This window comes from Eptatretus burgeri, chromosome 17 (assembly GCF_056783735.1).
Source record: "Eptatretus burgeri isolate ZD-2024b chromosome 17, Ebu_testis_v1, whole genome shotgun sequence".
Taxonomy (NCBI): Eukaryota; Metazoa; Chordata; class Myxini; order Myxiniformes; family Myxinidae; genus Eptatretus; species Eptatretus burgeri.
The window spans coordinates 49,687,493-49,711,958 of record NC_140977.1 but is presented as its reverse complement, the minus strand read 5'-3'; the positions used below and the strand labels follow the sequence as shown (position 1 = coordinate 49,711,958).

General features: G+C 44.7%; 1 protein-coding gene across 2 annotated transcripts in view; it reads right to left on the bottom strand.

The window, feature by feature from the left end:
- Positions 1 to 5,700: 5,700 nt before the first annotated feature.
- LOC147010053 (uncharacterized) overlaps positions 5,701 to 24,466 on the bottom strand; it is a 301,523-nt gene continuing 282,757 nt past the window's right edge. For both annotated transcript variants that reach the window (XM_085863072.1, XM_085863074.1), the window contains 4 exons: positions 16,455 to 16,511; positions 14,309 to 14,365; positions 9,223 to 9,338; positions 5,701 to 7,600 (listed from right to left, as the gene is read on the bottom strand). In XM_085863072.1, the coding sequence (XP_085719198.1) occupies positions 5,801 to 7,600; positions 9,223 to 9,338; positions 14,309 to 14,365; positions 16,455 to 16,511 (2,030 nt within the window). In that variant the 3' untranslated portion in view covers positions 5,701 to 5,800. The remainder of the gene's footprint in view (positions 7,601 to 9,222; positions 9,339 to 14,308; positions 14,366 to 16,454; positions 16,512 to 24,466) is intronic.

Here is a 24,466-nt window from a genome sequence, read left to right as displayed (position 1 = left end):
TTGAGTGGCAGCCTATGAACCTACCCGTGGACACGCGGACGCAAGGAGGATCCATCATAACCCACACCCTCCCCCTCACACTCACCTACTACTGCCAACATGAACAAACTACTACTAATACTAATACTGATACTAATACTGATACTGATACTGCTGACATGGACATCGACTCGAAAAGGACTCGAAAACACTGTTGGGTTCCCCTTTTATGAGCAGCATTTTTATTATCCAATTCCCAAAACTGCTGGGAACACGTCTTTATATGGCAGTTGTAACCTAGAAACACGTTCATTTATTTTTTTTTGTCGACCGGAAGACGTCATTGGAATACGTCTACATACGTCGATGTGTGTTGGGACTACGTAAAGAATTGGTTCAAAGCACGTCAAACACAAGTTAGAAATAAGTTTCGCGTAAAAAAGACATTACCGCGACGTGTTTCGACTTATGAGTAGCTTATAAGTAGCGTTTTTGGACGTGTGTAAGCGTCCACATATCGTGTGTAAAACTTATCCCCATCGGATGCAGAACGTGTGTCATATGCCGAGTACGTCGTAAAATTTTGAACATGTTTAAAATTTCTTGACGTACTCTACTTACTACGACGTATGATAGCGTACTTTAGCGTTGTACTCACGTATACCAAACTTACTCATCCCGTATTTGACGTGCCCCAACGTTTTAGACACATTTTTCTTAGGTCGGCATACGCTGGCAAGATCGCCAAGGTGTGACCGCGATGTTGACACTTCCATTTCTACGGCAGTTATGATTAGAATCGTTGTGCGTCAGCCTTTTAATAGGCTACGTCACGACATCGTCGGCGATGCGTGCAACGTGCTATGCCGAAGTTAGACTATCGTTGGGCATCGGTTGTGTAGGCCGACAACAGGTTCAGCATTCGTTGGTATAAGTTATCTATAACACAACGAAACGTTCTGTGTCCATTACTAATATGTTATGCATACGACCAACTCGTTATGAATACGTCCGAATCTTAAAAAAAAACATCAAAAGTTCAACGTCAGCCAGCGTTTTACATACATTTTAATACGTTGCCATCGCTGGCTAAAACGTCAAGGTGTGACCGGGCCTTAAGGCAGGGAACACACATTCATCCTTCCCTGCCGGTAAAGCACAGACATTCCAGTTTAGTGTTGGCCCGTTGAGGGAGATTCGTGACCTTGGTTTTTTTTATCAGCACCAAGCAAGTGGCCCCAAGCCAAAGTGGTCTCATCATGAGCCAGTAACCAAACTACGAACAGCCAGGCTGCTCCTCTGCCTGAAGTTTCTTTAGTTGTTGCAATATCATTTCCAATTCAGATTTTCACCAAGATTCAATTCACACACACACACACACCTCTCAATCTGGTCTCAAACCACTCTCGACAACATTCGCCCCGCACAATGAATTAACAACACATGCAGAATTGGTCACCATCGTTTCCTCTGGAATCGGTGTGTGCACCTCACCTCAACCAGATTCTTCACAATCTACGATGAAGACCAATTTCTGTCTCCATTTTCCGTCACACATGCATTCCCACAAGCTTTCAAAGCCAAAATACACAATAGAGCACGTTTTATTCCAGTGACGTCTATTAGATTCGCACACGTTCCATTTTCCCCACATGCAGATCAATGCAAATCAGTGTGCAGACAAAGGTAACTTTGGTAACCTCAGGAGTTGCCCTTACGAATCCGTAACACCTCCACACAATACCCTGCAACAATTTCACAGCAAGCAAACCTCCAGTGAGAGTAATGAACAATCAGAAATACATACAGGTAACTCAACAAACATTCATAACACTTATCTATTTCCCACTTAACTATTCTCCTTGCTCGTTTACCTTGCCCATTTACCTGGCTCAGAAATCAGTCTCAGCATGACGCTGTTCGATATATTGCTTGCTCGCCTCGAGAGAGACTGCCAGCTGAATGCAGCCTTCAACGTGGCCTTTTGGATCGAGTCTGCACTCCGACCTTGCCACCAAGAGGAACCCTATCCTTCTCTCTCTCTGTGCGTTGTCTCATCTTCCTTACTCTCCTCTATAATAACTCCTCTGGCTCCTCGTCGAGCCTCTTCCTGCCCTGTACCATCATCTCCCTCTGGCAGATGCAGCTTGCTGTCTCCTCTTTGATTTATTTTCAAGTCTCACTGGCATCTGCATGGTTAATTGGTCCAATTGACCCTTCAGGTTTAACAGTCGCGTCTTTTCGACCCTGTCACGACATTCCTCCATCCAATCCATGTACGCTCCCCCAATGTAAATGCCTCAAGGCCTTCTTGTCCCTTCCTTCCTCCTCAAGCACTTTCCTCAAATTATTCAAACAATCATGATCAAAAGTACCATTCTCAGGAAAAGGCAATCTACTGTTCATAGTCCAAACGCACCAATTTGCAACGTCTCTCCCAGAATCAGGCCCATATTTGTCAAACATATATCTCACGCATGTTCCTCTGCGTGGCCTGTCTTATTACTCTTTAACAGCATTTCCACACTCACACAGCGAGCTGGGTCTCGAACCCCACGCGGAGGTAGTATTCCAATCTCCCTCCATTTGGCCAGAGGGGATTAGCTTTACCCCAATGCCTTTACTGTACCCAGTACAGCACCATGAGCCGAGTAACGAACTCACTCAAGGTACGGCGAAGACTCAAGCTTCCCGTCAAGAGATCACTATCTCTATTCAGCCCACAGGCTTAAAGCAGACTCGAACTGCAGCGGACTCAAACTGCGGCGGACCCTCTCAAAGGATTCCCTCAGGCCGATCAATAAAATTCCCTGACATGTACTTACCTTTGTTTGATGTACGTTACCCGCTAAGAACAGCCCCGCTGTCAGGGAAAGGGCGAACATTCTCCGCTTACCATGTTCAAGCGATTGCCGTCCCTCCAGACCATGGACTGCCTCTAGGGATGTAGTACATCTCGGACGAGCCCCCAGTTGTTGTGGAATTTATTTATTTCTATTTCATTTTCTTACTTTTAGTTAACCGTTTTAACCGACTCAATGTAAACCCTGTTACTCAAATGAAAGCCACAATTAATTCACTGTCCACAACGTGAAAGTACATTACATCAGAGAGTTATATTTTTACTTGGTACCAAGGAGTACAACCCACCCAGATGGTATACATCCACAATGATTGCACTAAAACAAGATTACATTTCCTGGTATTTATATGCTTTCATGGAAGAGTGGAGGGGGCTGACAAGCTTTAGGCAAAGAACTCCAACTGCAATACGTGTCTTCTCGGTGAAAAGCGAATGATGTAATCATGGCAAAAGTTGGTGTTATCAACCAGGTCACTTTGTTCCATAGCAAGACATTCCTTTTATCAACATTTCGGTCAAAGACTCTTGGCTAAAGGAAGCATAACTGACATTACAGCATAAAAATTAAATTTATAAAACACCAGCAACAATTATAATCGAGAGTACATTAATATAATTATTTTCTCCCACAAGCTCTACTGGTACAGGCCCTGTTCCTCACCACCGGCCTCAGACACAATAGGTGTTCGAGCAGCTGCTGGATCGCACAGCAGCTTTCCTGGATGTGGTTGGTTTTTATCCAAAAGCTTGATGAGCAAGTCAAAATATGGGCATGTTTTCCTCTTGCCCCTTGTTTGACTTCTGTTGTAGTCCTTTACCTTTTGTACTCGCAATGGAGATATTTTAATTTGTCCCGGCATTGTATTGCCATCTTCTCAACACCAGATGGTTTGAGAGCATCACTGATCTTTACAAACACTTTCATGTTTCGGGTTGTCCTGTCAGCTGATCTAGAATTGAAGCATAAGACCAAATGGACAACATGGCCATGACTTTTCCTCATCCCTCCAAGTGGGGTTTTTTCCCCACTTGCAAGCCCATTTTTTGAAGTGAATTGTTGTGAACAGTCAGCTGGAAAGTTTAAGAATGTAACTTGGCACATAATTTGTGCGCATTGTTGCGGGTCAGAGGTTGTTTGTTTGTTCATTGCGAGCAACGACATTGTGCTGATCCACCGAGCTAGCAACACGGGTTAAATGCAAACCAGGAAGTGTTCACACTAACGCTTTCAACACGGTGTGGGGGAAAAATTTATATTAATGTATTTTAAATTGTAACAAATGGAGTTTCAGAAATGTAACTTTTATGCTGCAAATTGAATTGGCTGTCATTTCTGGCCAAAAGACTTTTGCCCTAAATGATAAGAAATGTGTTGTTCTGGAGCAGAGTGACCGAGCTGATAAATGAACCTTTGCTTCGAAAATGTACGAAGTGGCTTTTTGTCTAAAAGACACGTCTACAGTCTGGGTGAATATCCCCCAACCTCTCTCTCATGGAAGTATAAAATGTTTTGAAAGGCACATTGTTCTCAGTGCAAGCACGTGAGGAAGTATAGTTTCTCAGTGCCTTGTACTCCTTGGAACTGACCAAGTACCAAGTTAGAATAAAACTCTCTGATGTAATGTAGAAGTAAATTGAATCAGGTTGGTCTAACTGTCAACTAAAGTAAGAATAAATGAAATAGAACCAAATAATATTGCAACAAATGGGGATTCTTAAGTTCATTGTAAAAGGGTGAGATGTGTATGGTGTATAATTAGAAAATAAATTGTTTCACAAGGAAGGACTTGTGTGGACATCAGTTTTATCAGTGTCGATAGGGTTTTTGTAGGATTTTATAATCAAATCGGACAAACGTTAAACTCCGTTTGAAGTCAAATAGGATTCCACAATTGGCCAGTTAGAATCCTTCAGGAGGACAACGATCACAACAAGGTGGGTTTTAAAAAAATCCACATCATTCTCTGCATGGATGGAGAGTGCTCAACCCAGTTCCCAAGCAGGGTTGGTTTCAACAAGGGTCGAGCACTCTACACGGATCAATGCCGTATTGAAATGTTGTAGTCTGAAAAGTTCTGTCCAAACTACATGTCGGCCCTGTGTCCAGCACGAAGACTTTTGTTAGTGTGAAAATGCCTTTTCCATTTTAACCAATGCAGACAAGGCACTAGTAGGAGGAGGGGTTGGGGGGGGGGGACAACAGACAACCTGTGACAAAGGCGTACAATCAAAATTGGTCACAAAATTAAGGGGTTCAGCCTGCCGAGGTTTTCCAAAAAAACAGACGGCACAAAAATACCTCTACCCAGATCCTTCAGCCTCAAGCAGGTAAACATAGCTCTGGTTTCTTCCTTTCAATCTTCCAGGGGTCAAAGTGGATGGGGAAGACATTATATTAGCTTGGGAATTTCTGCAATTTGTTATTACTTGAATCCTATTCTCATAATTGATTTGAACCTAATAGTTCTGAATATTTTCAACAGTACATATCATTTTTAATCCCCTCCCGTTTTCACTGGAAGGGACTATCGGTTTGCTCTCTATCTGTCCGTCCATCCATCCATCTGACCGTTCTTCCCACCTGTGGTTTTTCAGACTTTTGTTTACCATACCCTTTAACGAATTCAAATGAAACGTGGAACGTGGCTTTGTTTTGATAAGTTACAGAAAAAGTTCCAGTCTCAGGGCGTTTCATCAATTTTTCACGATTGTGATTCATACAAATTATATCCATACATATTGATATGTGATCATACATGTATTATACATCTATATTATAAAGCAGGAGTGTTTGTCTGCCGTCTCTGAATATAATGTATTTTACAAGGTCATGCATATTTCAAAGAAGCAGAACATAATGTATTTCAAAGACATTTATTGGCACAAAACAAACAAACAAAAAAACAGACATTTTCAACAATAAAAAATATTTACACCATCATGTGTTGTTTGTCTTCTTTAGTGAAAATGACCAAGGAAGCATTTTTCACACACAACATGGCTGTGCTCCTTGCACACGTGCTGTTCGCATTCCTTGCACAACATCGAGCTTTTTCGATCTCGATTTGAAGGGCAACAATAGCACCTTCTCTTTTTTTGTGGACCCTGCTCGTGGCGACATGCCAACTGCAATTGCTGCTGAGTGACACCGAAAATCTCCATTGAGGAGACGATGTTTTTCGGGAGCCGGGGATTGGCTTGCAGCCTGCTTTGCATGTGGGGTGTCACCAATTCCTGTGCAAGTTCTTTGAGAAACGAGCGTCGCTTATACGTGACGCATTGCATAAATTCTGGACGCTGTGATTTGTACAGAACAAAAGCATTCAGAGCAGCGACGTCCAGGACATTGTACCACATAACCATAGGCCACCTTCTGGTTTGTCGTTTGCAAGAATAGGTACGAACCATCTGGTCCATGACATTGATGCCCCCTTTTGTGCTGTTGTAGTATGTGACGATCTCTGGCTTCTTCTTTCTGCTCTCTTCCACCACCGATTTATCATGGTGGAGCGTGCTGAGCAAAATGACAGTCTTGTCTTTTTTAGGTACGTAGCTCACAATGGTGATATTGTCCTTGAAGCCAAATTCAGCACTGTAAAGCTGTCGTTTCTTGCAAGGTTTCATCAGAGCAGGTATATCGGGACTGTTTTGGCGAAGCATCCCCACAAGCGTAAGTCTTTTCTCAAGCAGTGCTTTGGCAAGGGGCACGCTTGTGAAAAAACTGTCCGTTGTGATGTTGCGACCAGTGTTTCTCAAGGTACTGGACAATTGCTGCACAATGTTTAAACCTAGATTCCGCTGGGCGTCTTGGCCAGGCCGTTTTCCCATATAGGCAATCCCATCGAGAGCGTATGAGGTTTTGGAATCACAAAGCCAGAAAATCTTTATTCCATATTTTGCTGGCTTGCTTGGCACATATTGTATGAATTTGCATCGCCCTCTGAAGGGTACCAGCTGTTCATCCACCATCACACATTCATGGGGAACAAACCTTTTACGGCAGTTTTCAAGGAAAAGGTCCCATATGTGTCTAAAGGCTGCCATGCAGTCTGTTAGCAGACGAAAGTCTCTCGTCGTCCTGTCGTCGAACCTCAGACAACGGCGAATGTCTTCAAACCTTTCTACGGACATTGTGGCACGATACATAGGATTGGACACCCGATCTCCAAAAAGCTCCCGAATGGACACGTCACAGCTTTTGTCATACCCTGCTAAAAGGGAAACACCCAAAAAAGCCAGAAGCTCGTTTTTGGAGATGTCCTTCCATACCTTTTTCTTGTTTGCTGCTGCTCTTTGCCCTTCAAGATTTGAACACTTGCAAATCTCTTCGAGCATGTTGTCGGTAACAAAGAGATCCCAGGCATGTTTGGGTGACCTTGGTGTATTTCCTGGTGCAGGACCTGGTGGATTCCTCATGATGTTGTGTCTTGGTGTTCTTTGTTGAAGTGGAGGGTTTTCACCCCAGTTTGTGCCATTACGACTAGTTCGAATGGTTTCCTGGGCATTGTCTCCGGGTTCCTCTTCAGATTCAGGAGCACTGTCCTCACCAGAGCAAGATTCCAGCAACTGAACATCTTCAGATGCTAAGGTAGTTTGCAAATATTGCGGCGAAGGATGTGCAATATCTGCATCAAGTTTGTTGTCTTGGTGATCGAGTTCCGAACATCCAGATTCCTCGTCAGTGTCGAGGATATGTTCCGAATCTAACAACTCCAGCACCATCTCTGCAGTCAGGTTTCGTTTCGGCATCGTGAAATGCTGCAAAAAAAAAGAGAAGGTGTGAGCCTGTATTCCTGAATTTCTAACATTTCAGTCATTCAGTACGTTTCCTCATATGTCTACATTCCATTCTATCAGAATTTCATTTGTTTTTCCTCCATCCAATGAACATAATTTACATGTTCACTGGCCAGCTATCCTGCCGTCAGAACACCAATCATTCTGGAGATGTTATCAACAATCTGGTAACATCGGAGACCATCCACATTCTGGGCGATCACGTGTTACGTCACGTCGGCAGGATAACTATATCTGGTTGGTGCACTTTAGGAATCGGTTCCAGACAGCAAGTTTAACAGCTCGCAACATACCTGGCTTGCGACTAGTCAGTGTCAGAACTGTTGGGAATCGGTTACACGAGCAGAACATCCGACCACGACGATCAGCAATACGTACAATTTTATTGCCAAGTCATCGACATGCACACCTAGATAAGTATAGACAATATCTGATGTTCAAGAGACAAAAGTGGGCTGCTACCCTCTTTACAAATAAGTCAGTTTCATCCTGACAGTAGTGATGGCCATTGTCACGTTTATTGACAGGAAGGGGAACGTTACGCTGATGCATGTGTTGTGCAACGTTCGTCATTCAGTGATGGAAGTGTGATGGTATGGGGAGGCATCACTGCACATCACAGAACCCAGATGGAGGTCTTTAATGGTAATTTGGGCAATTTCATTGTTATTCGGGACCTATATGAAGTTCTCAATCTTCACGTCCTTCCGTTCCTGCAGGTTCGAATGTAAAAGAGGTCACAACACACTTCACAAGGATAAGGCACGCCCTCACGGCGCACGAGTGGTCACCGACTTCAGTGCGCAACAGAACATCCCCACACTTCACTGACCAGCTGTTTCGTCTGATCTTTCTCCATAAGAACATGTGTGGGATGAAACGGAATGACAATTGCACCGTCTTAAAAAAAAAAACAGCTGGCGACGTTGGCCCAACTGCAGCAGGCCTTGGTACGGATCTGACACGACATCCCTCAAGCCTTCTTCAACCATTGTGTGTCCTCAATGAGGCACCATTGTCAAGTGTGTGTCAATGCAAATTGTGTTCACACCAGATACTGAGGTGTTAAAAGAAGATTTAAAAGTCACTCATTATCCTATTGTTAGGGTGGTTGGCTTGGGATCCCAGGATCCTGAGTTCAAATCTCCACTTGGCTGATGAATTAATACCAGGTGGAGTTGACTCTGCCTGTTACCCTTCCGAGGTCGGCAAAATGAGTGCCAGCATGCTGGTATCCTGCGTCAGAGTGGCGACCCGTCCAGGATTGTGCCTAATAGCCAAGGAGACTGCTTAAGCAGCACCAACGCTCTGCAGACTATGGTCCCGATGGAAGGATGGATGGATATGTGACTGAATTATTTTTTGCACACACGACAAGTGTTCAACTTCTCTCCCAGATGAGTCCTGCAGTGAATCTGATAGATCGAGATGTAATTGAATAATTTAGTACATATATTACACTTGAACACATTCTCAAAGCTATGGATCCTCACATGTACCTGGTACATTGATGTCAAACTGAATTATTTTGTGCACACGGTGCACTTGCGTATCTTTTCACAAGTGTGAACCTTCGTGTGTACCTGTCCACGACGACATTTCTGTTTACAATCCTTCAACTTCACCGAGCGACTTCTCTTGTGTTGCTGCAAAGACTTCTTGGTGAATGCCAACGTCCTTAAGATCGGCGTCGATCGATCTGAAGATTGTTGACAAAAAAAAAAAGAAGGGAAGTTTGTCAGAAATGTTGGAAAAGCATTTGAAAAAGTAAAATCAAAAGAAGGATAACTAAGCTTTTGAAAATTGTTGATATTGTTACGGATTTCAGAATCCGGTCTGATGAATGCATCCACACATCCAGGTCCTCAGACAGTTATTTCTTTAAATGCATGTTCAGATTAGCCCCCATCCCCATGTCTGATGGGATTTTAAATGTGATGCGTTGAGACGGGTAAAGGATAGATCCCCTCTTTTATGGGAAGCTTTTTTCTTTACGACAGACACGTTCACACACATTTCTTTCACGAGCTCTGAAACCCGCCCTCATTTTTCCTCAGCAACATTCTTTCGCGAGCTCCGACGCCCGCCTTTTTTGAGAGCGTGCGGATCGTCATGGTAACCGTGCCCCAGTGGGGCGGGGTGAGCTTGGGGCGGACGGCACCCCGCAGAGACGGCCCGGGGATATAAAAACGAGCGAGAGAAAGCGGGAGGTTCGTTCTGTGAGGAGAGACGTTCTGAGATATAAAAAAAAGTGAGGAAAAAGTGAAAGAGGGATATTCTGAGAGGAGAGAGACGTTCCAAGGAGAAAAAGTCTGAAGAGAGAAAAAGTCGAGAGAGAAAAAGTGAGGAGAGAAACAGCAAAGGGTGAGAGAAGCGACAAAGAAGCGGGTGTCTGACCAGCGCTGAAGAGACAATTTGCCCTTCCAGTGTTTCGGCAAGCGAGCATGTGGTGCGCGTGTGGGTGTGAGCAGCACCGCCAACAAGTGAGGAACAGGTCGATTACCAACAACACCAGGGTCTAAACCCACGACAGACGATCTCAGTGCCCTCCAGATGTCAACTGGCGTTCAAGGCTGCCCCGCAAGAGGGTGCACGGCAAGGCTGGGTGCTGGCGATGGACGTGACACGCATGCAAGCATTTTCAGGACGTTTTTGCTTCAGGGACTACTTTCTGGTGAGTGAAACGATTCTCCCCTCCCCCCCCCCCCCCGAATGACCCGTTGGGTACCCTTGTCTGCGTTTAGCTGTAAGTAAGTCAAACCCCGATAAGCATCTGCTCTTTATCTCTTTCCTGGCATTTTGATTGATTTTGCTTTGAAATTCATTCTTTATTTACCTCAGCAAATAAAAGGTTCTTTTTATTTATTTATTTTATTATTAATAAATTATTTGTCAATTTCCAACCCGTCCGTGTTTGTCCTTTCCTTCTATTGGTCTAGCATTGTTCGAACCGAGATAGACTGGGAGGTAATTCCCACAGATTTGACCAAAAAATTGTCGGCATGCACCAGCGGTTAAAATGCTCGGCCGCCCAGATTAAAATCTAATCAGATAATATTGGTGCTTTGCCGAGGGCGCGCTCCCCGCTCAGGTAACCACGTGACCTCGAGTTAAACGGAATAATTAGACGGCAGACACTGGAACTCGTGGTTGACTGGGTGGCGTTCGTGGTTTTAAAACAATCCACCGTACCACAACTTTAATTGTGAGCAGTGGCCCCAGGTCCAGCTCTTCCGAAGACAACCGGGGATTTATTCCTCTGAGTGACAAGCTGGTGTCTCAGTACCCGTGGCCGCAACAATATTTTCGACAAAGTTCCCTGGAATTATAAAATATATGTTTTGAAGCGAGAAGTTTTAAAATCATAATATGCGCAAGTATGATAGAAAACAAAAATAAAGCATAATTACATAAAATTTTATTCTTTGATTTTGTCTTGAATAGATTTCTGGGGGTATGTTTGAGATGTCGTATGACTACGTGGGCTCGGTAGTCTTTATTTATTCAATGACTTGCTTTTATAACTATAGGAATAAGCAGCTATGAGATTTACATGATTATGTCATCTTCAGGGAGGTCAAAAGATCAATGCTCCAGAATTTTCATTTTTACACTGTAGAAACTAAATTATTAACTGAATTTATAATATGGTAAAATGCCAATTAGCTTTTATTTAGTGCTTTGAGAAAGAATTTAATAAATATATGCTGGGAAAACTAGTAAAGGACAGAATACACACATTCCTCTGTTCAAAAAAAACCTTGCAAAACCTTATCTGTCTGATGAGCATCTGAGCCAGCAGCAAGGAATGACCATCTCCCCCCCCCCCCCAACCTCCCACACCCCTACCAGGGCTATAGGCAAGCTCCATAACAGACCACTTATCCTTCTATATTGCAATTTTAAATTCCACAAAGTTCCATCTATTGTTTAGACACACCCTGGTGAGACCGAATATATACACTCGACATCCAATGTGGAGTTGTCTTCGGCTTGCAACATCGTTGCAGGCTGGGCTTCCTCTTGTGCACAAGTGTCTTTTATTTGTTACTGAATAAACAGCTTGGTTTGAACTAAAGGTTTTCTGTCTTGAGGTGGCGAGAAACTGCCACCACAGAATTGGCGACGAAGATCGGATCGATAGCCTTCATCCGAGGAGTGGAAAGGGGCCTCTGTCCAGTGACCAGTGAACACCGGCAGAGCCAAAAGTGAGAGACCTCTGCAAGAGGGTGACCTGTTTCCACCGGGTAGATTGCTCACCTGTTGCTAAAGTCAATCCATGTACATTTCTATATATACACAATGTCAAGGCTCGTATAAGAGCAAACACACAGAACGTATAACAAGGGGAGCAGGAGACAGGAGGTGTGGGATGAGGAGAACTGTGGAAGGGAGCGGGATGGGGTGGGGTACACAGGGTAAACAAGATGGACACTACAAGGACTTTCAGGAAGGAAAGCAGGGAATTTGAAGGTGGGTTTGGGGTGGATTAATGGGGGTTGATAAGATCATGTTTTTGGATGGGGGAAGAAAAGAGATGGTGGTGAACAGCTGTTTTGAAGACCTGGAGGGAAGAGTGGGATTGAAGAGTGTGTGGTAGTTTGTTCCAAAGGTAGGAAAAAAGAGGAATGAAAGAATGAAGGTGAGCAGTAATTCTTGATTTTGGTACTTTTACCAGAAGGGGGTTGCTGGCGGACCTTAGGCGCCCTGCGAAAAAATGGGCGGGACAGATAGCAGACAGATCAGGGAGAGGGGGGGGCGAGACCAGAGAGGAGACGGTAGAAGACAGAAAGACCACCGACCTGTCTGCGGTGAGAGAGTGAGTGAGAGAGCCAAAGACTCAGCCCTCATCGTGGGAGATACCAATGATCTTAAATGCCTTGGTTTCCACAGCCTGAAGCCGAGAAAGGTGAGAGGCAGGAGCACCAGCCCAGAGGGGAAAGCAGTACTCCATCAGGCTGCGGCCGAAAGCTTTGTACGTGGTCAGGAGTTCAGGTGTGCCAAGTAAGGACTATCACGACGGAGGATGCCCAATCGGAGACTGGCTTTGGAGGCCAGCTTGGAGATGTGACTTTCCCAGGAAAGATCATGGCAGATAGTGAGGCCCAAAAATTTAAATGAAAGGGCTTTTTCAAGAGGATTGTTGAGAAAGTAGATGGGGTGGGGGAGGGGGGAGGGGGTGGGTTCTGGACAGTCCTTTCGGAGAGACAAAGTGAGAGTGTGACATTTGTCAGGATTGAAAGACATGTTCCAAGTGTTGAACCAGTTTGTGATTTTATCCAGATCTGCAGAGAGCGAAGAAGCTGTTGCTTGTCGGTCTGAGGGATGGCATGGTACGGCTGAGGGTGGAGTCATCAGCAAAGAGATAAAGAGGATTTTCCAGAGAGATCATTGATGAAATGGTCTCTTGATGTACATTACATTACGTACATTGATGTACAGCAGAGGGTGGGGTCGGAGATACCCTTTTCCCAAAGCAGAGGATCTGTTCACTACTCTCATGGGTGGCCAGACATTCAATAAACTTAACTTGACCAATGCCGATGCTCAAATGGAACTGAATGATGATTCCAAGCCTTATACATGCATCAACACTCATCGAGAACTCTACGTGTACAACAGATGCCCATCTGGCATATGCTCTGCTGCACCAATCTTCCAACGCAAGATGGAGACATGAGTGAAAACTTTACCAAAGACAGTCTTATTTCAGGACGACAAACAAGTGACTTGCAAGTCACAACATGAACACCTCGAGGACCTAAACGAAGTCCTCAATCGGCTGTCACAAGCTCGGTTACACCTAATGCATGAGAAGTGTACCTTTATGGCACGTGAAGTTGAATACCTGGGTCATGAAATCTCCTGTCAAGGCATTTTGCCCTCTTCCGAGCCAAGTTGAAGCAATTGCGAATGCACCAATGCCATAACAGATTTCAGAACTTCGTGCATTCCTGGGTATGTTGACCGACTTTGGGAATTTGCTGCCTCAACTAAGAACAACCGTCGAGCCTCTGCATCTTCTCCTCAGGAAAGGCGTTGTCTGGAAATGGGAAGCTGCCCAAACAAGAGCGTTCAAGACCGCGAAAACCTGTCCTCCTCGCTGTTACTTGTCCATTACGACCCATCCAAGGAACTTATTCTCAGTTGTGATAGCTCTTCATATGGCATTGGGTGTGCGTTGTTGCAAACAAATGGAACTGGTAATCTCCAGTCTGTTGTGCATGCATCACGAACCTGATCTGACACTGAACGTCGCTCTGCTCAAGTAGAACGAGAGGCATTAGCGTATGTCTGGGGCACCTTAAAGATGCACCAATATGTCTTTGGAAGACATGACCATTGAGACTGATCACAAACACTTGTTCGGTCTCCTGGGACAAACCAGAGCCATTCTGCCCACATCATCAGGTCGTGCACAACGTCGGGCGTTGACCCTTGCCGGTTATGAGTATTCATTGGTTTAACAGCAAACACAAGAAACATCTGTTCCAAGTGGAATTGGAAGAATTGGACAATTCTGTATCTGAACAGGTTTAAGAAACCACAGGTTGTTCACAGAGTCACGTTCCAAATCCTGTGTTAAAGAGTATTTAAATAATCAGTAATTTACAACGTATCTGTGGCAATGCATACATTTTAAAACAGCAATTGAAGTTTTGGACTTACCTTGTGAAGAACAATCATCGAAACGTTCCGACTTTACCTCAAGTGCACCGTTATCATCTGCAACAACACATACTACGGTATTATTATTTTGGGGACAAAAAGGAAATTTGCATCTGCTATTAATGTCAAGCTATTTATGGGATTCCACATCATGTGATGCTTCAATTTTGAGAGCAAGGACACTTCACACCCTTTCTCGAGCACCATAATGACCAAACTGACAACAGGCATCATTTCACACCATTCGTTGGTTCAACTTTCTTTTGGCAGGAAATCCTCACTATAATTCACACACCAATGTTTGTTTGTGTGTCGCGCTACTCCTCCGACAGTTCTGGGCAGATTCCATCCAGACTTGCTACATAGGATCAGTATGACCCTAATTAGTGTATGGGGGTGTTTTTATCTTTGCCCGTGGTCTTGAGGGTGGGGGGACACAAACTCTCTGTAAATGTGCATTGTGTAGCGTGGCCTCCAGGTGGTCAGGTCAGGTATGGCAGCGATGCTGCATCCACTTTACGCTGGTACTCCAGGGGCCCCTGTCTGGCCATCCCCCAGGCTCATCTCCATCTCCGAGATGCCGATCAACCTGCTGCAACCACGAGGCACATGATCAGCCCATTGGCCCCCTCCACTCACGAGGCTCCCTCACTGAGAGAATCAGGTGAGCAGGATCAGCATCAGGAAAACGAGCCACATGTCCATAGTCAGAACTGATGCTCACGGACTATGCAGGCAACAAATCTCATTTGAGTCCCTCTCAGCAACCAGTCATTGGACGCAAAGTTCGACCAACGATAGCCAAGGATTCTCCGAAGAGACCTGGTACCAAAGGAATTCAGTCTCTGTCTCAGATCCCTGGTCAGAGTCCAAATCACATCCGTTGAGAAAGACTGAAAGCACCAAGGACCTGAAGATCAGATTTTCATCCTCTTGCACAGGCAGCGACAACCCAAAACCAAAAGTGAGGAACCAAAGAGCAAGGATTCGGTTGATCGTTGACCTCTTTGATGTAAAGCCTGACTGCTCTGCTCAAGCAGATGGTAGCGAACCCTCTCAATAATTATCCGAGCAAAGACCTTGCCCGGCACTGAGAGCAGTGTCACCCCTCGGTAGTTGTTGCAGTCCTGGCGATCACCCTTGCCTTTCGAGAGGGACAGCAAGGCCCCTCTTCCAGTCAGTTGGGATGATGCCTGTGTTCCAAGCAGAGCACAGAACTGTATGCAATGACATGAATACAACATTTCCACCAGCCTTGAGAAGTTCAGCATGTCTGCCACAGATCCCAGGAGCTTTACCCCATTTCAACGCAGCCTGTGTTTTCACAAACGAAGGTGGATCACAGTTGATTGGAGTGTCAGCAACTGGGATAGTAACGCCCCTGACATCCAACTCAAAGGCTGGTGGATCAGGCTGGTACACCGGCCCAGCGGGCCTCCCAGGCGGACTCCTCTGTCAAGAGCTCACCACCCTCCGCTCTAACTGCAGTACACCAAGGGATGGGCTGGGAGGAAGGCAATGTGCAAATTCCCCTGTAAGCAGACGAGAATCACTTGAGCACAGATCCACCATTTACAGTGCAGTATTCCTGTCCCCATGTTTTCCAGTACAGTGAAGTCTTTTGAATTATAAGCAGTAGGTATGTTTTTATTTCATGCACATAACTTCATGATTTTTCTTTTCGCCTATACAGAGCTGCCTGTTGCCAAAATAAAGCTTGGAACAAGATCGCCCGTGGGGCAGGTGGTCTGCTGGTGTCAATAATTTTGGATCTCACTTTCAACCTTGGCACCATGTTAACTTGGGAGGACCACCCAATATAGTAGAAATTCTGTGAAGCTCTGACAGTAAATCACCATTCGAAGTTGCGATCACAATGTAGATTCCACAACTGCTGCACAACCTGAAAGCAAAGGTTGCTTCGTGTTGTGATGAAAATTTTCATTTGCAGGTTTTTGGGTTCATTATAAGTTCTAATGTGCTGTCCAAATAACTTCGGTAATTTCCTGGAAAGCAAGGCACACAAGTATAAAATAAAACAACACTATCAATCATGGTATCCAATGTCAAAAAACAGTCCACCACATAATTACCATCATCCAGTATAGTTACGTTAAACTAGCTCAATGTTATTTTAAATTCTTACCTTGTGAGGGAGAACCATCTGTAGGTTCAGGTTCCACCTTCAACGCCACAACAGGATCTAGAGAAACAAAAGAAAATCTCGCTTCAACAAAGGAACATCGAGCACACACACAAACGCGCACACACAATGATAAAATGTATGTGTTGAACAAACTATAATCTAGAGAATAATTAATCCAGGAGGCAGTTGATAAAACCTTTTAAATATCAGCTCAGACAGCTCATCAGGATGAGTGGAAACTCATACTCTAACCTCTCAAAAGGGTTGCTTGCAGGCTTGATTATACCAAGGATGAAGGAAGCGAGACAAGGAACACCAAGATTATAATCACAAAGGTTGTGAAGCAACAAGGACAAAAACTGAAACAAACAGAATCGCTTACGAAAGTGGGCCGCTGAAAAACAGGTGGGCAGAAATAAAATCAAATTGGTGTGGAAGGCTTAAGGCGACAAAAATCACGAGATAATCAAGTCCTGCTCGAAGGAGGACATGGTGATCGAGTTGCAGGGAGAGTACTTTGAAGGAGAGATGATCGTTTTTAGCGATAGGTAGAACCTGGGGATGCACTTTGGGGCATTGTAAATACTCAAATCCAGAACATCAAAGAGAGAGACTCTATCATGAGTCAATGGAAGGCAGGATGTCATGCAAAGAAGAAATATGCAAAGCTCATGAAGACAGTGTATGGAGACTTGAACGAACTTGTCAGGCAATCAGTCGGTGCTGCCAGATTCAAGAACATCGCCATTTTCGGCAAGAGGATTTGAGAACGTGTTCTCCTGTATTCCATGGAAAGAAGTTATGATAATGTCACTGCATCAAACTGCTGGCAAGAATCAGTGCGGGAATGACACTATGCACTTGGCATCAGTCTCAGGAGAGTCAGAGGAGTTTGACAGGATGTGGTCGAGGATTGGTTAATAAGACTTTGTACACTCTTCGGTGGCTTTCAGGTGTCGGATGTGTTCAGTAAAGATGAAACTGGACTCTTCTGTCATGCCTTTCCACAACGATCCACGAGAGCACCAAGGGAATCAAGAACGCCAAGAAGCGACTTACAGTGCCGTTGGTCGGCAGCATAACAGGGGAGAAGCTGACACCGATGGTCATCGGTTGATCTGTCGTGCTAAAATGCTTCCAGTGGCCACATGGATGCCCTACCTGCTTGCTACAAAAGGTATTGGAATGCCCGGATGCTGCAGCAATCTTTGCTCAGTCGTTGGACCAAATTTACAACATGAAGATAGAAAGATTCTGTTAATATAAAAACTGTGATGCTCATCTCTGTTTCTCAAAGCAATATCATAGTTGTGTTCCTGTCCCCAAACACATCATATATGCAACCTTGTGATGCTGGCATCATCCATAATGTGAAATTGCAGTACCGCATGAAGTTGCAAAAACATGTTTTCATCAGCATGGATGAGTGTGAGACTGCATTTGATTTGGCCAAGCAGGTGGACCTGTTGGATGCTGGAATTTGGTTGCAAGCTACCTGTGACCCGGTCGGTGAGTACACCATCAAGAAGTGCTTTGCAAAGTATGGGATAAGTGCAGGGGTGTCATGAATGACTCAGGTTTTCAGGATGAACTCAAGGAATGCGACCCCAAGCCTCAATTTCTGCATTATGTACCACGGTAGACATACATCAACTGTGACAAGATGTCGGCACATCCCGTTCCGACAGTGATGACTGGGAACAGCAAATTTTGGCAAAGGCACATGGTGAAATTCCTATTTGCTGAACTTGAATAGGAGGATAACGAAGGGGAGGATGACTAGCAAATAAGGGTAGATCTGTTGTAGTTATGGACAAATCAATGTGTCAACAAAAAGTGCGAACACTATTGAGTGACAGAAATACCTATCTGCAGTTGGATAACGACCCCACAGCTAAATGACAACGGACCCTGAACTCAAAACTGGCTGCTTTAAAAAGAACTGACAGATAAGCAATGCAGGACTATCACTGGTTGTACAGCAACAAGGGAGTAGCACCAATATTCTATGGCCTCCAAAGATCCATAAACAGGATGTCCCATTAACACGTATTGTGTCATTAATCAATGCTCGTTCATACAGAACATGTCGTGTTATCTTGCTCGCATGATTCGCAAACTGGTGGGTAAAACCGAAACAACCATCAGAAATCGTGGTGAGTTCGAACAAAGATTAAAGAATATGAAAGTCTGGGATGAAGAGGTTATGGTGCCGTTTGATGTTGTCTCGCTCTTCACAAATGTTCCAAAGGATTTGGTTGTCAAAGTGACACAGGAACGCCTCAAAGAGTCGGATTATTTGGAAACGGAAAACAGCTTCCCCAAACAGTCGGCTGATGCCAGGTGACATAACAGGATTGCTGGAAATATGCCTGGACAGTGTGACGTTCGTGTATGATGGTATGCATTACAAACAGATCTTTGGAACGACGATAGGCTCTCCGGTGTCTGCAGTGGTGGAAAACCTGGTAATGGAAGAGTTGGAATGGAAATATTTTGCTGTTAGCAATGATTAATCACCACGACACTGGCATAGATATGTAGATGATACATTTGCCATTGTACACCGGGACAAAGTAGAACATCTCCTGGAAAAACTTGATGTCTGTCTCGCATAAAATTTATAAAAGAAATGGAGGAGGACAGAGGATTGGCCTTTTTTGATGTGGAGGTACACCAACAACAAGATGGCTCCCTGGAAACGTCGGCATATAGAAAACCTAGTGTCCCAATAATAGACAAGTTCATCGGCTAAAGATGCTGCAACTAAGGAGATAACACGAGCGAGCACAGCACACGTGATTCAATAATGGCTACAGCAAGCATTTTTTACCTGGATTCAAGAAACCCAGCATCAAAAACCACAAATAATAAGAAATTATTGGTCGATGTATTTTACCGCATTACCCGGACCTCTCGGAGCAAATTGCCAAAGTGATGAGAGGGGCACAAATCGGAGTGGCCGACAAGCCACTTCTGAGCCCTGGTGTTGAATGTCACCGCCCGAATTATCTCCGGTACGCTTCCTTCTGAGAAAGCGGCTTGGCGCCATTTTGGGCGCGTTTTCCCACGCAGAGACGACGCGGTTTGACGAACCTCAAGCTCCAGAAATTCATCTCTGAGCATACAGCTAAGTGCCGGGAGAAAGGGAGGATTATTCTTTTATTTATTCTGTCTCCTTGTCTGTTATAAAAGTCTGTGTGGAGGTGCCTCAAAATTATATTTAGGTTACCTCCGTTTCATTATTATCCTGTTTTAATTTATCTCCATTATAAACATTTGATTTCTGTTATTAACCACTTATTTATTTAATTTGCTTGTGTTGTCAATTCATTGTGGGTCGAAGTATAAACCCTTGAACTGTGCTTCCATCTGCTACGTGCCTTTGCGAACATTCCTTCCCACGCGCGCCATAATCCCCAAGGATCACGTGTTCACCTCCAAGGGAGAACTGTTTGGCCATCCGTCGAGACCGGTCTTAACCGGCGTGGGCACGACAATATGTTGGTAAAACTGGGAGAAGGCTCAGGTCACGTTTGGATGAGCATAAAAGGGCAATGCTGCTGGATATAGGGCAGATCAGTCAGTCATTGCACGGCAACCCGTACAAACTGGGCACGAGTTTGACCTGGATGGAACCTGCATACCGAGTGCCACGCCCAAACACCACCAACTGGTCCTTGAAGCCTGGCATACAAAAGAACAGGGAGGGAGTTAACCAGTGAAACGATTGATCTCCAAACCCAATATAATACACTAATTAAGACATCAAGATGGGGGGGGGGTGGTGTAAAACCAAGATGACTGACAACCAAACCCTACCCATACACCACCCAGGAGTTATAGCAGGTGCTCAACCGTTAGCACATCAGCAGGTAAAGGGGAGGACGGAGTGCATTTGCTGAGTAGAATAAAAAAGTTCAAGATCCCACAACACGATCTTGTCAACATCTCCAAGTCATACGTCCGGCCAGCATTCAAATACGCTGCATCCTGGACTAACAAAAGGGCAAAACAATGACCTAGAGAAAGATCCAAAAAAGAGCAACGAGGCTCGTTCTCGGTAAGCAGTACAACTCCTATTCGGATGCCCTGATAGTGACCGAGATTTGTTTGCATCGTCTAGTGTGCAATCTCAGAGGTAGAGTAACTCGTTCCTGAAAAGCGATGCCACTCACACAATGCAGCTTCGTGGTACTCGAAAGTACAAAATCGACCAGTGCCGAACGACAAGATACCAAAACAGGACAATTACATTTCTGGTAAAGTGTCTCAATGAAGAAGGAGGTAGTAGGATCGAATAGGATTAATAGGTTTAATATTGAGTGGCCCAGTATAATTATTTGTTTTTGATACATTTCACCTGCATGACTTTTATACAATCGATTTATTTTAACTCGCTTTCTTCTTGTATATTGTGTTAACTTGATACTTTTCCTCAGATAAAATATGAACTAATGATAATGAGTCAACCCACATGGAAGTATTAATTTATTCTTCTTTAACGGCCACTATTATCCACCATTGTGGGGTCGGCCGGGGGAAAGTTGGCCCGAGTATTCATGAACCGGCTGGCCAGGCCTGACATTCGATTAGTTCGGGGCAGGAATTTGGAATTTTGGCCATGGTACCGGAGATGGCTCGCCTACTCTTTGTGAAGGACACCATGGGATCTTTTACGTCCACCAACAAATGCTGGGAGACGGAACACTCGTTTAACGCCCATCCGAGGGACAGCACCCACATTGATGAATCACCCAGCCCGTGAAACACCGGGATGACAGTTTATAGCTGGGTAGGGAATCAAACCCAGGCTTGACAGCTTAGAAGCGCGTGTGCGTACCTCTAGGCCATCTTGCCAGCCCCCGTGTGAATTTATATTGATGTTGCACTTACCTCCCTTTGTTTTGATTTATAACAGTAAACCAATTAATATAGGCAACCTTATTGTACATTCCCATCTTGATGTTTTTTTTTGTTTTGGGTGATCATTTGATCAAATGTTTTATATCGATATGAAATGTTCACTGTAGGTACATTTGTAAATTGTCATTCAATTCACAGAATCTGTGAAGTGAAAATAAAAGTGAACTGAACTGAACTGACACACACTCACATTTATTAGATGAAGACAGTAGATATATAAAAAAGGTATAAAAGATAGATAATCATGTTTAAATCATTCATGTGTCGATATCTCCCTTCCTGCAATTGAGAGCAATGGATGAAGTCACTACATGGAAGGGAAATGGTCTAATCCTGACTTGTCTTGAACTGAGAACAAAGAGCTCGAACAGCACAGACAATAGATGTCTGGACTGAACTATGTTTCTCGCATCTCAGCATACAATTTGAAAAAAGCACAACATCCTGCTCAGGAATAAAGTAGCAAATACTGTATTAACCCTTTGAACTCGAGAGGCTGTTTTACCGGCCACTATTGATACCACCATATACCCAAGCGGCTGTTTTACCGGCCACGATAAAAACCTCCATATATATATATATATATATATATATATATATATATATATATATATATATATATATATATATATATATATATATATATATATATATATATATATATATATATATATATATATTGTTATGGCTGTGGAAATTCACAAACCACCATCCAGGTCCCGTAGGTGAGGTATCTCTTAAGTACATGTGTAGTTAGCCCCAAACCCATTGTTTAGAGGGAATTAATGCGATTCATTCGGGCTACGACGCTTTGAGTCAGTCGTTTTTCTTTTTCTATCTTTTATTTCAAACAAAAACCAACGAGGACGCTCGGTGGGCTGTTCCCGCCTGTTTTTCGCACCATTCTTCTCCGCGCTTGGTGTGAGGGAGGAGAAGTGGGGTGGGGCAGCTGGCACCCAATTGGTGGATGCGCGGTGTGACGCGGCCAGGAAGGAGGAACGCCCCTCTTCGAGACCTTTCTCGAAGCGCCTTGAAGGGGGGTGGAGCAAAGAATGGGGCGGAGCAACAGGGCGGAGCTCCGGGATATAAAAAGTCGGACACGGGCGAAGCAGTTCTGTGGTTGCTCTTGCCCTCTTCCTGTCGTCCGGCTCGCTCGTCCTCTTCTCTTGCTGGTAGCCGCTGGCCTGGTCTGCTGTGGTGCGGTTCCAAAACCCCGCTGGCGGGAAGGAGCGTCCGCCATTCTCCCTCCCGACCTCGGGCATCCACGTTTCCCCCCCCCCCTTCTATCCACGCTGGGATAGCGCCGAAAACTCCGTCCGTGGCGTCGAGCAGCCAACACGTGCCGGCGCGAGGCACGTCGGAGAGGCCTCGCCTACCACGCTCGGGCACGGAGTCGCGGCCAGGTGGGACCATGTCGACGGACGTCGGAGAGGGACTCGACGGCCCAAAAGGGAAGTCACCTTTTTCTTTTCGGGGTTTTTGTACGGATCTTGTGGCACCGTGTCTTGTAAAGTAAAACTGTATAAGTGTTGCCGTGTGTTCGCGTATTTGGTCGTAGCTCTGCATTGTTTTTGTTTTAAATTGATTTATGTGCATTCTGACTGTTTGGCTGTATATGTGTGCTCTCCGTGTGTCATGTAAATAAAGTGCATTATGTTGAATTGTTCCCCGTTTCGCTGCGTCCTTTCCTTCGTTTGAATCTCCATCTTGCTCCACGTAAAGGGTTCGTAGTGGGCTTAATACGCCCGATAATTAATCGGAACCGTCGAGGCCGACGATAACACTGCTCGGTTATCCCGATAGCACGGAACGGACCGCTTAAGCGGTTCGTGTCCGGAGTCGGCCTGCGGCGAGGTACGATCGCCCGGTCTACCATCCGCGTGGGTACTTAGGTAGGTCGAGTTTGGCGAACAACCCTATCCTACGCGGGTGGCCGATTGGCACGATTGTGGTGAGGTCGAAAGGCCCACCCGTGACTGGCTCCGGGCGATAGTTCCCGGAGGGTCACGACTGAATTGTCCGTCTGGTGGGCGACGTGCCGCGATTCGAGTCGAGCGGCTGATCGCACGCCGGCGGGCGCGAATTCGCAACAATATATATATATATATATATATATATATATATATATATATATATATATATATATATATATATATATATATATATATATATATATATATATATATATGAGTGGCCTTTTTATCAGCTGCTATTCAAACCTCCATTTTCCCAAGTGACCGTTTTAACGGTCACTATTCAAACCTCCATATATACAAGTGGCCATTTTATCGGCCGCCATTAAAGCCTCCATATATATATATATATATATATATATATATATATATATATATATATATATATATATATATATATATATAGAGCCTGGTGTTGGCGCAGTGGTTAGGGCAGTGGCTTGGGATCCAAAAGGTCCTGAGTTCAAGCCCTGTTGGGCCACTGAATTAATACACCAGGGGGTTGACCCAGCCTATCATCCTTCCGAGGTCGGCGAAATGAGTACCAGTATACTGGTATATATATATATATATATATATATATATATATATATATATATATATATATATATATATATATATATTGTTACGGATTCGCGCCCGCCGGCGTGCTGACGGCCACGTAACTCGAATCGCGGCACGTCGCCCACCGGACGGACAATCCAGTCGTGACCCTCTCGGACTAACGCCGGGAACCAGTCACGGGTGGACCTTTCGGTCTCACCGCGATCGAGCCAATCGGCCCCCGCGTGGGATAGGGTTGCTCGCCAAATTCGACCTACCTAAGTACCCACACGGAGGGTAGACTGGGCGATCGCACCTCGCCGCAGGTCGACTTCGGACACGGGCCACTTAAGCGACCCGTTCCGTACTATCGGGATAACCGAGCGGTGTTATTCGTCGACCTCGACGGTTCGATTAATTATCGGGCGTATTCAGCCCACTACCAACCCTTTACGTGAAGCAAGATGAGGATTCAATGAAAGAAATGACGAAGCGAAGCGGGAAACAGTTCAACACAAAGCACATTTATTCGCGATGAATGGAAAGCACACATATTCAATTCCACCAAAA